Genomic DNA, 17,416 nt, shown 5'->3' on the forward strand with positions numbered 1-17,416 from the left:
TAAATTGTAAGGTTGCGTTTCCTTAACCAACCTGAGTCAGTATCATATCGGGGTTGCTAATCTTAGAATGACCTAATAAACAATGTATTTCGCCACCCAACAAGTTTATATTGCAAACTCGATTTAAAATATTAAAGGATAACCATGTGATGTTATGTACACTAACCAACCGTCATGATTAAACCCAATTTAATGAACCCGGCTAAAAACCAAATAGCATCAAAGTTGAACATTCTGCTACCAAATATTTTCTCAAAGTACCATGTTTTCTACAATTTTTTTTGCGAGGAATTTACATATTAATATATTTTATATACACGACTATGCATTTTGGGCACATATTCAATGCACTTAAATTCTATTCAATTTTTACAAAGCATTGTTTTTTGGCTGACCATCGAAAAAAAAGGTACTTTGGTTTCATCAACATACCAATTTTTATGGATTTTGTTTTTAAGTTAATCAAAATGTTTATTGAAGTACAATTTTTACTAACATGTTGTATTGATAAAATCATTGGCTACGAATTTAAGTGTCTTGAAACTCTGATTTTCAATTTATCCTCGAAAATTGATACCAACAAATATTATTGAGACCAGTACTCGTTTCAAATTTACATGGACTGATTTTTTCTACTATACACATATTCTTTATAGCTATTAAGTCGCTCTCAGACACTTTCTCGACCATGAGAGAGAGAGAAAGAGAGAAAGGGAGAAAAAGATTGATATATTCTGGTCAATAATAGTTACACGCGGAATTTCTTTGATGAATTGCATGGGGACGTTTTTTATTATGATACTTTGTAATTGATATCCTCTCAGATGACTGCCCAATACAACTGTAAAATGCGCAGATTGAACGTAGAGAAACTTTATCCAACCAGTGAAACGTTTGTTCTGCTCGAAATAACTGTTCCAAAAATGCGATCGGATGTTTTAAATATACATATTTCTACAAAGGCAGCATGGGGAGAAAACAGTTTCCTTATCATCAAAGACGTATCTGTATACAAAGAAAATGATTATATATTCTGTACATCTCTAAATACATCATTCGATACTGATAATGAATTTGGTCAAAATATAGCTTTTGTTACGTTGCACTTTATACACAAAGAAGACAGCTTCATAGATATATTAGTGCTAATCCATCTAACAGTTGATTCAGGAACTGGTAGTTTTGGACACACTGGCTTTATAACAGTAGAGTTTTTAAATTGTGTGGCTGGACTTAAACTTTCCTTGAACTCCCCGTTGCTTTTACTTGATACACTTGGAAATATTTCATCTCAACTGAGCAGAATTGTGGACGGCAACCGCACGTCATGTCTAGAACTTCCGAATCAGGGAACCTCGCCGCCATGTTTCTTGATGAAACTTAATACAATGTGGTTGAAGATATCATCTACTCCTTACAATGTCACAGTCGTTGGATATAACATAAGTTGCAAATCACATGGAGAAAGGCTATTACAGGTTTGCTTTTATGATATTATTCTTTTTAGATTTATTCATTTAATAATTAACCGATGTTTTAAGATTGTAAAATTTTTATACGTGTACGCTAACAAAAAATTCATAGTAACTTGCCCTTAGCATAAATATATTTTTATAATACTATACAATACATTTTAAAGATATTTAGGAAACTGCAATATTCTAGAGGTTTTATTCTGTACAAACTTAAAACATTAATTTCAAGCCAATTAAATACGTTTTTTAAGGTCAAGATCTTGTATATGATTTTTTGCTGCTAGATACGCGTTGAAATCATAGTTGATTTGATTCCCTCCCCTATACCACTTGTTTTATTATTTGAAATCATTTACCAACTTGGTTATCTTTATTCAATTTTCCATTATTTCAAAGAAAGTGTGATGAAAATGTTAATGTAATTTTGGATTTTAAGCATGTATTAACCGAATTTCTTTTGCTAAAAGGTATATCATCCAGTGCAAAGAGAAGGTTCGAAGGAAGACTTCCAGGAACAGTTGGCACTATGCCAGTTGGTGTCAAAAGATATAGCAAAGAAATATGGTTTTGTAGAATGCAGTTACCAATGCCGCTGTACACAAACTACTGACTGTAAAGAAATAATTGTGTTTATGGCTACGCAAGCACCAACAACTTCTTGGAGTTTGTGTGAATTGATTGCCAAAAATATTGATTGAGGTACATGCAATTTTACATATGCCACTTGGCAAATATTGATCTAGGCATAATGTCATATCTTAGCGATAACTTCATTAGATGAGATGCAAATGTCTAGCGAAATTTTGAATTCATTCTGAGTTACAAGGATTTTTTTATTCAGTGATCCAAAAGTCAAAAGTGCAACTTTTTTTAACGTCTGAAGATTGAATGAAAGCGCTAACGTTTTACTCTGTGTTGACTTTTTTAAAATTTTCTTTATATATATATATATATATATATATATATATATATATATATATATATATATATATATATATATATATATATATATAGTTCACTGCTAGGAGATTGGGTTCCAGAGGTCGTGAGTTCAAGCCTCGGTCGGGGCGGCAGTGGAGCTCCAATAAAAAGTGAATTTCCTTGTGCTTTATATATATCTATATCATTCACTATGGGCAGGTATATGTCAATTTGAGAGTTATTGCAATGTTTGTGCTTATTATATATGTATTCATCTCTCAAATGTGTGTCGTTCCGATCCTCTCAAATTGTCGTTTAACTGTATTTGTATTCTACGTGTATCTCAAACGACTGTGTAGTGCACGGCCAGCGCGTTAGGTTCCGTTCGTCATCGAAAGCATGATTTTTGTCTTGCCTAGATGACCGAGTGGTTAGCGCGGTGGCCGTTCACTGCTAGGAGAATGGGTCCAGAGGTCGTGAGTTCAAGCCTCGGTTGGGGCGGCGGTGGAGCTCCAATAAAAAGTGAATTTCCTTGTGCTTTATATATATATATATATATATATATATATATATATATATATATATATATTGCAATCCGATACATCTGAGAATGTTTCAACAAAGTTTAAACCAGGTAGTGAGAGTTTATAAATTGAGTTCCATGTATGTTATTAAATAAAGACTTATCTCAATAATTCCAGAACAAGGAGATTTTAAGTAAATGTACTACGGTTGTTCTCTACGTCATTGTACATACATCAGTAGTGTATGATAGGTTAATTTTCAAGTACAGGAAAAGGAACCATTTCTGTAAATTATGTTTCAGGTTAATGTAAGTCGTAACATTTGTGCTATTTGTGGAGAAAACTGTCAAGTCAATTGATTGAACGAGGCTTTTTGTTATTCAAGCTTTTTGAGCCTTGATATATACAATGTGAATTATTTATGACGATTTTAAAGTGGATTGTGTTGCGTTTACAATACATTCATAGAACTGATGTAATAATTGGAAAGGAATGAAATTCATTAATATCTTGAAACTGTAGAATTGTATAAATTTTATTCACTGCAAATCAATAAAACCATTCTAGTTCAACCTTGTTTCTTCCTTGGAGAAAAGGTAATTTACAACCACACCTCTCGCTCTCTCCTTTCTCTCGTTTCTCTTTCTCTCTCTCTCTCTTTCTCTCCTCTTTCTCTTTCTCTCTCTCTCACTCTCTCTCTCACTCTCTCTCTCTTTCTCTCCTTTCTCTCCTCTTTCTCTTTCTCTCTCTCTCACTCTCACTCTCTCTCTCTCTCTCTCTCTCTCTCTCTCTCTCTCTCTCTCTCTCTCTGAGTGCCTTTATATGAAATAAAGCAAAGAAAAGAAACAAACATTACATACATTTGTATGTTCTATTTTGTCGAAATCTTTATGTCGCGTAAATCAAACACAAACTAACCCAATAAACAAATTAGGGAAGACAATTAAGCAATTCTTTCAGAATGTTCCTTGGAACTTTCGATTTAGTTATTTATTCGTTTTTCAGGAAGGGGTTACAATTTACGGTATTCTTAGTGATAGATAGTTGTTAGAATTCAATTTTTTTTAATTACAAAATTCATTTATTTTCCATTTCTTTATTTTATGTTTTCGTTCATTTATTTTAATTATTTGATTTTAAGACACATCAACTTACACAACTTAATGTTTTATTGATGAAAAAAGAAATTTTATCGGATTTCATACTCATACTTTTAACAAGTAGGAACAAGTAACATTTCTTCAATGTTTCTGCAACAATATTGATTAAAAGGCTGGTTATAAAGCGCAAATAAGATTTTCAAATTTTTATAAATTAGTAATAGTTTTTCGACCGAGTGAAATAAAATATGACTAGAACATAAATTATACTTTAGAAAATAGAGCGAATTTCGAATATGATAAACTGATATAAATTTACTTGAAGACACTCACCAAATTTTGATTTTTTTGTTAATTTTTTTTTTGCGGGGGGGGGGGGGGGTTCTAATATGTTGACCGCTTTTTCTATACACTCTTCATCAATCATTACATAGGTCGTGATTCAAAATACATGATATATCTTTTAATAAATGACACAACAAGATAAAAGATTTAAGACTTTTATGACAATTGAATTATTGATGAACTGATGATACAAATGGTAATGGTAGGTAAGAGACGATTTAATGAATGGACCAAACTTCCATTTATACAAGTAACAAAAAAATAAACATTTTAAAATTCATATAAAGCACTTAAATATATACAATATATACATTGAACTTCAACATAAATAATAATATCACAACAGCTTGAACTTCATTGAATGTTTATTCACCGGAAGTAAAATTGATTTATGGGACCTCAAATAAATGGTGCCCTATGTATTTTCCCGGCGTATCCCCTCTTGAAATTCTGGTTAGATCTTCATCAATGGTGTTGAACCCCTGTTAAGCCTACATAAAACAAAAAATAAATGTTATTTCAGTAAAAACTGTCTTTTTGTTTTGCTTTTATTCTGTTTTAAAGTTAAAGATCATTGCGATATACTCAAGGTTTATTTGGAATATTTTGTCTGTCTCGAATACGAGACCGTGGTTATTTTTCTAACGACAAAAGTAAAGCAGAACAATAAAAATGACAGAGAGATAATGTCAAGCACATTTTAATCATAACAATAAATTGCATTCTTTAAAAGTCTATTTTCAACAATGCGGCATACATCATCACGCAATAAAAACCACTACTGATTTAAAAATAAACACGTACACTCTTTCGAAAGAATTATGCAAGCAGTCGTTATTACAATGCGCCCATTATACTAAGCAGTCTTTTAATGATCTTTCCTATAAAAAAAAATATACAGTTCGTATTTTATTTAGATTCATGTCACACAGAACGACTGGCAGGGCTGATGGACGGGGTTAATTACTATGATGCATATCTCACGAATGGAGGAAAATGTTCTATTTTGGAGACCCATCAAATTTTTTAACTATAAAGAAAATACTTGACAAGACTGCGCGTTATTCATTTATGTTTGTTCTGAAATAAGTGATATCAGTTCTCAAATTCATAGTCATATATAAACTGACTGTGCGTTATTCATTATGTTTATTTTGAAATAAGTGATATCAATTCTCATATTTTAAAGTCAAATATTTATTTTAAAAAAAACTTTTATTTATATAACTTCAGAATAACTATACTGTGTGAAGTTTAATCTGATACAGCTGATATCAAAACATTACTGTAAACCGATGTAAAGAAAGAAACTCTTGATTTTTTTTTCTGATTGTTTTCTGTTTGTAACAATATAATTTTAAAATGAAACATTTTAAATAGCCATATCGCCTGGAATTCAAACTATGTACCAACATTGCAAGCTTGAGATGACATTTAAATGACAAGTTCATGTTGTATACATTTTATCCCATTCCGATCGGATTATTTTTCCATAATATTTAGGCAATTAATGAAACTGTCGAGATCTTTTGGCAATATTCTTGTCAATTTCTTATCATAAATTTCGAAATATTTACCTTAATTACGAAAAGCTTATGTAAATTTAAGGAATTACGGCGTTGGTGACATTTCTCTTATTACTGCGCCATGTCATTCCGTGAAGAAATTGAATCATTAATAGCATTAACATTCTATCTAGATATTTTAACTCTCCTTTTCGTCTAGCTTATTATGACTAGTATATACTAGTACCCAGTTTTTCATTTGTTGTATCTGCTTTAAAAAAATGTTCATTGTATTGGATGCAGCAGCAAAGTTGTATAAATTGATAATTTCCATTAAATTTATTTAAGATGTTCAGATTCAGTATAAGCTTAAACGTATTCAAAAGAATTATTTACCGTTAATGGCCATGGCCAATCACACCGACATTTCTGTTCATCGAAATGAAGAGAAGCTGGACAGTCAAACAGTTTGCCCGCCTGGGCATCTTGTAAACTATTGGCATATTGGCCCCTGTTGGCTGGATTTACTACATATTGGCAAGCTAAAAGGACAGAAAAAAATCTACATTTCCAACACAAATTACACGAATAAAAAATGTCCTTTGTTATATTGACTAATGTTTGTCTGTTATTTTGTAAGTGATAAGCGTACAACATATCTACTTTTTTTAACATTACAAACCAAAACCACCAACGTGTCTATATTTGTCAAAACGAATTTCATTCAAAAGATTTGTAAATAATTATATATTCAATGTTGTTCTTCTAAATAACTCTTCAACCAAAGTCAAATTTTTATATCAGACGGACTAATGTCAACTGGACTTATTCGATCACTCTGATTGCGTTACTGAACTAAAACATTTTTATGTAAAACCTGTGTGTTCCTTTTGTCACATTTATGTATTTGGATTTTTAATTTAGAATAATTAAATTGAAAATTTGATTAATTTGGTAGACCTCAGGATACAAAGACAAACATTAAATCACTCAAAGTCGGTAATTAATTTTCAGTAAAGTCAACAGAGTTCCTTTCGTGCCTGTGTTAACGTGACCAGCATAGATCAGTGTTAAGAGTCAAATGGTCGCGTTATATGTTGTATATATCGCTTAACCTTAATTATCAACGTCAGAGATAAAGATCCAAAGTTAAATTAGAAATTCATAGGATGTCATTTATTTTCAATCTATATGCATGGTCCAATATAAGTGGGTTTTTTTTTCTTTCTCAAATTTACCTCTTGCACAAATGACATTAATTGATGAAATACAAAGGATCTTTAAAATGCAACATGCATATCGCATAATAATCATTTCTATTGGTGTCTCTTTAACAATTGATTATTCTAATTATTATATATCTATGAATTCTATTGAAATACATATCTTTATCAGTTTAAAGACATTCCAATAAAGATATTTCATTATCCTACCAAATTGCTATTCTAGGATTTTTGGACAGGAAGTTATAACTTGAAACAACTCACATGTCAAACTTGAACCGGAACTGGAGATTGGTTGGGCTTGTGGCCAATCACAGCGGCATCTGTCTACGCGGAAATGTAAACCCGCGGGACATTTTGATGTAAACCGGCCAGCCTGAGCTTCCGCTTTGCTCATAGCGTACTCGTTTTTGTTGAACGGATTGACTTCGTAACCACATGCTGTTAAGAAAATAATTTTAAATGTAAATGATTGGGTTCGTACTGTAGAAATATTTACCTATATTAACACAGCAAAAGTTAATTAAACACTTATTTTTTATTATATGTTTATCTTGTTGCGTTTGATTAATTCTGTTTCTTTAAATGATTTAATTTCTCACCAGTTGTTGGGCGACACTTTTACGAAAATCAAAATAGCCATCAGTGAGAAAATACATCTGTCGAAATAAAAGCAATTGATAATCTTTCTCATTTTCTAAAATGAGTTTAACTTACTGCTCTTAGTGGTCATCTGAAACATCTCGGGTGCTTTTGTAAAGGCTTGCTGGATGCCGAATCCTTGGGCTGCTAGAGAAGATGTCGTGTGTAGATTCTGTTTATGATCCACTACTGGCACGGTTGTCGTCTCATAGTAATTGTAATTAATTGGAATTTCTATGATAGGAATATTGTTCTTTAGTTCTGAAATCTGAACAATATCTGAAGACAACCCGTCAATTGGTTTTATGTCCAAAATGTTTGTACTAGTTAAGGAGAAGTCACTTTGTCGCGGATTTTCTATGTTAAGCATTTGGATATGAGGATTATTAATAATTTCTCTAGGCATGTTAAATGAGGTGTCCATGATATCCCGCTGATTAAGTTTAGGTGTGATTGAGTTCAGACTGTTAGACGGAGTTAGTTGTTGGTTCTGTGTTCCATACAAAGAAGTATCAACTTGGTACATATTTTGTGTCATTTTCCCCATGGGTTCAGGTTCGAAACCAGTTTGCTTCATATTTGGATGTGTTTCTTTATGTCTCCACCTTTGGCCTGCTGGAACTTCATTGATGACATTATACGAATTAGTTTCTATCTTATCATTCCTTATATTATATTCTACTCTCGATGGACTTCCGCCATTTTGCATATTGTTGTTCTGGTATAATGTGTTAGACGATTGTAATTTTTGAACACTTTTCACATTTGTAGGTTCTGGGATATATTCAACGGTTTGATGAAAATATTCTGCTGGAGATGGTGGCATGTTGACTATATTGTACTGAACGTTTTCTGCACCAGGCATTTGAGTCTGAATTTGATTTTGTCTATCAAAGAATTCTGAAGGGTTTCCTAGCTGGCTGTTGAATGCGCTGTCTTGCTGGCGCATAGGTTCTAATGATTGCTGATTATTTTGCATGGAACTGCCTTGGTTTATTGGTTCTGAATGAGTGCTTTGCTGACTACCTAACTGAGAATGACCTTGTTGTGTCCTTTGGTTAAAATGCTGACCATTCTGATGGTTTGGAACAACCGGTGGTCTTTGATGATTCATGGTTTTGGGGGGATTTCTTTGCTGATTAGCCTTTCTTTTCTTTTCGTGTGTGGTACTTGGGAGACTGGCTCTACCTAGGTTAGAAAGCGACCCTCCTAGAGAATGATTAATTGGTTCGTGTTGGCTTCTATGATGCTGTTGATTCTGATGATTGGCATGGGGAAGCTGTTGTTGATTCACTGCCATATGTTTGTTATGATGTACATTTGATAGCGTTTGCTGATTGTTTAACCTTGTGTTTTTATTAGGATTTTTATGTTTTTTACGTTGTTGCCGTTGTCCATGAAAATTCTGAACATGTTTTGGATGCGAATTTTTCTTTTCAAGAGCATTTACCATATTTTTGGCATGCATATCGTTTGATAAATGATTGCGATTTCCAGTATTTGTATTACCTCCTGCAACATATTGTGAGGAGCTTTGTGTTTGGGCCATATTACCGTGTCCAAATCTTTGACTCATTTTCTCTTGTCTCTGTAAAACCTGGTCACTGTGAGGTACTTGCGATGAAACTGGTTGCTGACCAAATCCGAGTTCATTTGCAAATCGTTTATCGTTCAACCATTCGTTATGATTACTATTAGATTCAGCATTTTGGAAATTGGAGAGAGATCCCATTCCTAATCCCATTCTTCCGTTCTGAAAATCTACAATTTCATTCAGAGGTTTATTTTGAGGTATGTGGGTGTTTACTTCTTGTATCTGTGTATGAACACTTTGATGATGAGAGTTATCAACAACGTGTTGAACAGGTCTTGGCATTATTGGTTCCGTGTTCATGGAAAGAGACCCTTGCTGACTTCCACCAATTATGATGTCTGCTACATTTTCAGTGTTTGATACTACATGTGCAGATGAAGGAACCTCAGTTGGTTTAATTGCAGGGGATTGTCTTGGTTTTTGTGGAGTTTTCATGTTAGATAATGACGTGCTTAATGCGTTATGTTGCTGCTGCCTTTGATTATGGTTCCAGTTTGTTTGCTGTAATGTTTGTCTTCTCTGGAACAATTTATTTCTATCAGAAACAGACATTTCGTGGTGGTTGACTATAATATCAGAGGGCGGCTTTTCTCCACTGACTATATGACCACCAATAACGGCTCCATCTGTTGGATTGACAAATGAGTATCTATGATCGTGTGGGTTTGGGGGCTGGCTTGTAGGGTTTGGCGTATTCTGATTAGACGAAATAGGTACACTGAATCCTTTTGTTGTTTCATAGAGTCCCTTTTCAATACTCTGCTTCCACATTGTTACCGGGGATTCTGTTGTAAAATAACCGCCTAGTATGGAATTTTGGAACGTTGTTCTTAGTTCTTCCATTTGAGTGGTTCTTAAATCAGTTTTTGTTACCGGTGGTTCAGATGTTGTTTTAGCAGTTGTTTTAGGTGATCTGGTAAACGATGTCCCTTTAAAACGATAAGACGCACTTTGTTGACCAAGTCTATAAACGGTATCGCCACTCTTAAATTTTATGGCTTTTGGTTTCAGAATATTTGGTTTATTTGTTGACATAGAAGAGGTAGTATCTGAGACCTTTGCAATTTTCTGTCTGTTGACTGCTTTCTTAATGGTTGGCTGGTCAATGGTGTAAGCCCTTTCCTGTTTAGTGATGTCAATCTTATCTGCTAACGTGGTCTTTTTTATTGGAGTTATGTTAAGTTCTTTCGCCTGTACACTTTGAACGCTAATTTTGCTTTCGGTCGGAATTTGGTCTTTGTTCAATGGACTGTGTCTGTTCGATCCTTTAAGTACATTGCTGTTTGTGTTTGAAACTCCTTGGTTTGATACCGGCGGGTAAGAGTCCGGGGTCATTTGAAAAGGTTGCTTTTGGATCAAATATGGATCCGTTGGTGTTTGCGTTGGTGCCTGGTCCCCAGGATACGAATCATAAGGCATCTGATCAGGCAATTGCTGAATATTATCTACCACACTATTGAAACTTGAAAGCGACGAAAGTGATGTCAGAGTTTTTTGTGGATTATAATACCCATTGTCTACTACAGCCACTCGTTGGGGACTTGCAGCATCAGCAAACTCAGGACTGCTAAGAGAACCTAGCATAGCCGACTTCTGATCCGGCGTAACGAAATGTTGGTGTGTTGAATAGGCCAGGTTTATCCAAGAGACAAGCAGAAAAAGAGACTTCATTGTACAATAACCCATCTACAAAATATTACCATCGGCATAATATAAAGCATTTTTTTCAAGGTAGTAAATTCGAGGGGTGACATCAAGAATATATTTCTAACTTTTTGTTTATAAAAATGTCTTTTAAAGAGAATGATCTTTAAAGCACTTTAATTACACATGTCTGTATCTTCATACATATTCTGCAATAGCTTATTTGTATTTCATATTAACAATTCTGTTCTAAATTTTATTCTGTTTTAAGTCATAATTTCAATTAAACCTTTTGAACTCACAGTTATACGCAAATGCAAGTTGAATTAGCTTTTTAATATGAGGTGACACTCATTTACACAGAAGCTGTGAGCGTCTTCAGTGGTTTTTGATTTACAATGTCAACTGCCGCTATAAATTACTTTCCTGATGACATAAAAATCACGTTTTTCTCCTATTACTCGTTGCGTAAACTGACTCACGTCTTAAATATACTCTGAAGAATGATTGCATTCGAAACGAAATATGAAAATAGGGAATTTTTTAATCTTAAAAATGTTAGCAATATTAATGCCTATATATATTTTGAAGAATTTGGCTACAAAATTTAATTTTTGTGTAAGTGTAAACTGATTTTGTTTGTGCTCGTCTTTATAGCTTTTCCGAAACATGTTTTAGAACTAAAACCAAAGCTTTTATAATAACTGAAATATTGTAGTTATAGGAAATGTTCTACTTAAATACAAACTCAAGGGTTAGTTAATATTGTTGAAATGACATCGTAAGTGCGGCATCATTCACCGTTTAAAAAAAAATCATAAAACATACATATAAGTAACCTGACTAATATGAAATTAACATTGCATTTATATTAAACAGCTGTTTAATTTAATGCTAAATCATAAAACTTTGGTACATGCACATAGTCAAAAAGATATAATACGTCAAAAAACGCATTTAACAAATAGTTTTTTTATTTACATCTTTTTTAAGTATTTACCATTAACTTTTTGCTGAAATCACCAAATAAAAAAAATAAACAGAATTTAAAGTCGAAGAAACCATCTTACCTTCTTGCCTAGTCTTGAGAATGACACAAAGTGTGTACAGTTAATTAATTCAAATGGATTAATTAAGATTCCCCGTCAGTGAGATTTCTTAAGATTTATTGGTCACAATAATTGTATCCAAAGGTTTTCATGCAAATAGCACTTGTCCATATCTAAGAGCCAGAAGTCAGCGTAAACTCCAAAAATACACGTCCACCTTTCAGACTACTCACATCAAAAATGAGAAAAGAAAAGCGTTTCCAAGATAGCGTTCAGTCAAGCATTAAATATATGTAAACCGTGTTCACTGTAGACGATCTATTGACAGTTAAATTAACTTGTAAAATCTTCGCCAATCACATCCAATTAAGGTCCAGAATTAAATTTGAATCATAATTCAGTGCCTTAATTATCATGATATTGTTGAACAAAGATGGTTTTCAAAGGGCTAATTAAATAATCCATTTCATTAGAAGTCCAACATTAGTCTTCAGAGAAATTTCATTTTAGTTAAATGCATCAGTCCATTTTATTTGGTTTAACAAAAACCGATTTATATAGGCATGTTATTCTGGCTTTGTCCTTCGTTTTATTTTAATTAATGCATAAATTATCATTTTTTGATGATAAAACGTGATTGTTCTGGAACCTAGATTAACGAGCGTAGCCAGATTAAAAGTTTGCTTTTCATGAAAACACCTACACTCTACATGTAAAGGATGTATGACTCAGCCTTTCTGCTCCTGTTCCTTAACCTTATGGGGGAAAACTACTTATAATTTTAGGATTTTTCACTAAACAACTTTGACATCTCGTGTTTGTATTGTCTAATGTTTTTCTTATGATGCAGATCATTTATCCAAGTCTACATATTATTTTAAGTAAATTTTGCGTGGGTGAAAATATGTTGCTTATAACATGCTTTCTCATACGTTCTCTCTAATTTGAGATTTATATGTTATTGACGCACTTTAACACAGTCTGACTAAAATCATGGATGAAACAAACAATATTGGGACAATAATTAATAAAATAGTTTCTGCTGATGACAGTTATCATCTCGTCCTTATCTCTCTTTTATATTTACAGAATTTTTTTCAACGCTTTAATTCTGTAAATAAGTTTTTACTCATAAAACGTGCAAAGAATCAAACGAATGTGACAATATAAAGAATTAGATGAATTATATGAATGTGAATACATAAAATATTACAAAGTGTGAGCATACATTGATGTTTTTCTCTCGTTAAAGGGTTTTTGATGAGTTTCGCGCACATCGACACGTACAATGAAAGATAATTATATACAAGGAAATACTTTTATGTAGAAATAAACCTTATTGACAAAATGATGAATCTTATGAATTAACAGGCAATAATTGTCAAGCATACATTTTTCTCTTATCCGTTGCATTGATGACTAAACATCAATTGTTTCCTTAAAACATGTTTGTACAATAAGGCCCCATTCGTTTTTTGAAAAAACTTTTCAATTTTGTTTTTCAATTATTGTCAATTTCTTAAACCTTTTCATTTCTTTATTTGTATTTTTTAATTTGCTGCAATAATTATTTTAACTATTATTTCATTTTCTTAATGACAGGATTTGTGTTTTAGTTTACAAACACACATCAGAAAATGATATGCCGTAAAATGAAAATACACATAGTTTTTACAAATATTCCCGAATTGAACCTTGGATATTTATTCAAATAAATATTTTGTCTTTTGTCTTTTAAGAGAACAATAGAACTTAACACTGCTGTAAACCCGACAATTGTCATAGATTTGTGGGAAGAAGACCTAAATAGGGGATGACATAATTTAAGTAAAAGCTAACCTCATACAACATTGTTTTAATATATTATGTATATTAAACCAAAATACCTTTTTAAAAATGAAATATAAAAATACATGTACATGGGTGTACATGCATTAGAATTTAAATTTTTGAATAAAAAGCAGCAATAAAATTTTGCCTTTTTTGAGTAAAATTAGCGTTTACATCGTTAGTGTTGTTAAAATGTCCTATGGTTTAAGTCCGGCGTAGTCCAAGCATGTTGTAACTGTCTCAATATGATACAATGATTATAAATGAAAAAGCGTCCTTATAGACAAGAAGTCTACCAGATTTGTTTTTAACAAGAGTAACAGTTAAGTAAATCGAAGTCCCAAAGTCACCAAATTGGAGTTTTTCAATCAATTTATCTGCTTTTGAAATTTATTATCCTGAAATGTACACAGTGGTTATTAATACTTATTTGGTTATTGGTTGACACATTGACAAGGTCAATGTCTGAATAATAAGCAGAAAACCATACATGCATATGTAACAATATTATAAAACTTTCTAAAATTAAACATTTTTGATTATTTTCTTCTTTTTTGTGTTTTATAGAAAAATGCAATAAACTTGATAAGAAGGAAACGTTTGCGGTTAAAGTTTTAATTTGGTTCCTAGCTATAAAGAGTTGAAAGACAAGTGATTGTTTGTAATGTACTGTTCATTATCTTTGTCATATAGTTGATTGACAACAAAATAAATACTCTTCCATTCATACAGATTTATTCATAAATACCATGGAACAGTTCCATTCAAAGTAAAGTAAGTGTTGTTTTTTATTTAACATATGCATGTTTGTAACAACAATTTGAATCAAAAGTCCTTATTGATAACCATAGCACGACAATTTGAGGTCCAAAAATATTAAAACGACATATTTAAAAAAACATACATATTAGAAAGATAAGGTTTTAAACACAGCCTAGAATGTTTTGTATCGGTCTCTTAAAACTATTATGAATTTCGTATCTGTGCGTGTTCAAGAACAAGACAATGGCATCATTAAAGGGGATTGTTATAAAGTTATGAGATGAGCAACAAAATCGTACATGTAGCTATCAAGTTGACTTATTTAACTATTGTATTAACTTACATAACAATCGTCTTAACTTACATAAGTGTAACTATTGTCTCCTTGAATTACATAGCTATTGTCTTTACTTAGAATAAAGAAAAATGAGTGCTTAATTTTATTACTTAATACACAATAGCATGAAAACAGTAGTATATTTTTCTTTGATCCAACTGCCGTTTTACCCACACTGCACGAAAATATAATAAGAGTAAATAAAAGATACAGTACTAGATAAAGCTCACATTGCCAGTAACATGTATCAACCAAAAATATAGTTATTTTGGTTTTTCACAATACAACTGATAACTGCATGCATCTGATGTATATAAACAACACTTTTTTGCGAGTTAATTTAATTTCTTTATAACATCTTAGCTCACAAAATATATTGAACATTTTTCTCACGATTGTTTGAAGGACGTCAATTGATGAAAGAAGATGAATTGCGAAAGGTGACTGGGTTAATTCTTTACTGACCTAATTAGCTCGATTTAATTACATATTGAAACGCTTGTTGTTTCGATAACCATACCTGTTGGGCAGCTCATTGGCTGTCAGTTTCACAAAATTAATTATGTTAATAGTTTTAAAAATAACATCGATCATGAAATAGCTGGACAGATGTGGTCATGTTACTTTTCTCTATACATAGGAGTCTAATGACAAACACTGTTCTTATTGAGCGGGTCTTACGCACCGTTTTTTCAAGCAAATAATCTCAATTATAAATGGTTGTAAATTAATTTTAAGTATATTTGAAAGGAAGATAAGGAAAAGTAAGTAGTATTCATGTTAACAATTCAAATGAATGTAAACACCATTCAAGATTAATTGTCTTTCGATTAATATCTGTTAAATTGTAGCTACATGAACACTTTTAAAAGCATATAGTAAACACTGTGTCGTTTCTCTTTTCTTAATGCTGTTTATTGGGTCAAATCTCAATATAACCTTTATCATTGTTCCAAAGAAAAAAATAAATAAAAGGCAGTCATCCTCACCAATTCAACTACCCTTTTTATTATGTTAACTGTCATCTTGTCATACATGTACAGACGTAGAATTGTTAACTCAATCTGGTCATGGTTCACAAATTAATGTTTAAGATTTGTTACCAATCATTAGTGGCGAAAAAGTGTATGTATTTGAAAACACTAGTATATAGACATTCTTTGCATACATTTATCTAAAATTAAAGTTGACTTATCCAAGGTTATAATCCGATTATTAACTCGCTCAACAATTTCCGCTTTTACCTTTTTTCTTGTTACCCCGTTCTGAAAAAGTTCTATCTATCAAAACTAAAATCGTGCAATCAAGAAACGAATTGGCCCATTTTATTCATTAAACATATGTCAAATCTTAGTTTCTATGCATACCCTAAAAAATTCCCATGAAATATATTCACTCTTTACCTAGTCATTCAATATTATTTCACAGCATGCATATATTTTAATGCAAATTCCCACTGACATGGATCCGCCAAAGCGTTTTCCAAACCTTACTCTCATTTCGGGCTGGTTTATCGAAAATAAAAGTAAGGTTTTAATTCATTTCTCAATAATTAATTAACAGGTAAAATTTCATTATAACTTACGAACATCAACTCACACGTGATGTAAGCTGTTACTCTGGTGCAGGCGTTTTGTATTTCTTATTTTCCTTTTTTATTTTCTTTTTTTTTCAAAATGTTTTAATTTATAATTAAAGATGGAATTTGTTTTACACTTTAAATTGTATCTCTTACATTTGATACTTTATGTATATTAATTTAACAGCATTTGTGACCACTCATTCATTAGATTAACAAATATTTCGCCGACTCACATTTGTTTGCAGATATTTACATGTAAACAATAACAATCTTTTTTAATAAGAGGAAGTTAGTGAACTCGGGTATCATTACATATACAATACAACTTTATTGATTTACCAAAAACACTTTGTTTCACATAAATATATATTATATTATTTTGAAGTATAAAACTTTAAAATGACATTAATCTTGCAATATCTTAAAGCATAATAGTTATAGTTAATAAAATATTAACAACCTTTACAGAAAATGTACTTTACGTACTAAAAATGTCATATAAAATTTAAACATGTATTGAATATACATGACGAATGAAACATTGTTATTCGTATCAAATTGTTGAACCACATCTATTTTAGTTCAAATTAACTGTATAAATTCAAAGAAGTGAAAAAAGGTATGATAGGTTTTGATAATGTCTTCAGATATATATGATGTTTCAAACCAAGACACATACGTAAAGTTTGATAATGTTATACGTCTTTTGTGATTTTTATATCGTTGTTTTCTGTGGTTTAATTAAGGTAGAGATGTTTAAACTTGTACTCTAAATAGATTCGCATTTCTTTTTAACTTTCTAATTTATTTATTCACAAGAAATCAATGTCGTAAGATTGTTATGTGGACTGCATTTTTATACTGTTTGTTTGATTGCATTACT

General features: G+C 31.7%; 1 protein-coding gene across 1 annotated transcript; it reads right to left on the reverse strand.

Annotated features, from left to right (window-relative positions):
* Window positions 1-4,524: 4,524 nt before the first annotated feature.
* Window positions 4,525-11,104, reverse strand: LOC128158605 (uncharacterized). Its single transcript, XM_052821526.1, has 4 exons — window positions 7,811-11,104; window positions 7,358-7,534; window positions 6,267-6,412; window positions 4,525-4,856 (listed from the first exon to the last, which is right to left on the reverse strand). Exons 1-4 carry the CDS (start codon window positions 11,013-11,015, stop codon window positions 4,851-4,853), a joined length of 3,534 nt encoding a protein of 1,177 aa, XP_052677486.1. The 5' UTR covers window positions 11,016-11,104; the 3' UTR covers window positions 4,525-4,850.
* Window positions 11,105-17,416: the final 6,312 nt, after the last annotated feature.

The sequence above is a fragment of the Crassostrea angulata genome, chromosome 8 (assembly GCF_025612915.1).
Source record: "Crassostrea angulata isolate pt1a10 chromosome 8, ASM2561291v2, whole genome shotgun sequence".
In the NCBI taxonomy this organism is placed as follows: Eukaryota; Metazoa; Mollusca; class Bivalvia; order Ostreida; family Ostreidae; genus Magallana; species Magallana angulata.

Bases quoted from the DNA above. Each gene is read 5' to 3' on its own strand.
- LOC128158605 (XM_052821526.1), bottom strand. From the start codon at position 11,015: ATGGGTTATTGTACAATGAAGTCTCTTTTTCTGCTTGTCTCTTGGATA. The intron at 7,535-7,810 runs GTAAGTTAAACT...TTTTCTTAACAG, and splicing joins TCAGATGACCACTAAGAGCA to CATGTGGTTACGAAGTCAAT. The intron at 6,413-7,357 runs GTGAGTTGTTTC...CTGTCCTTTTAG, and splicing joins TTCCGGTTCAAGTTTGACAT to CTTGCCAATATGTAGTAAAT.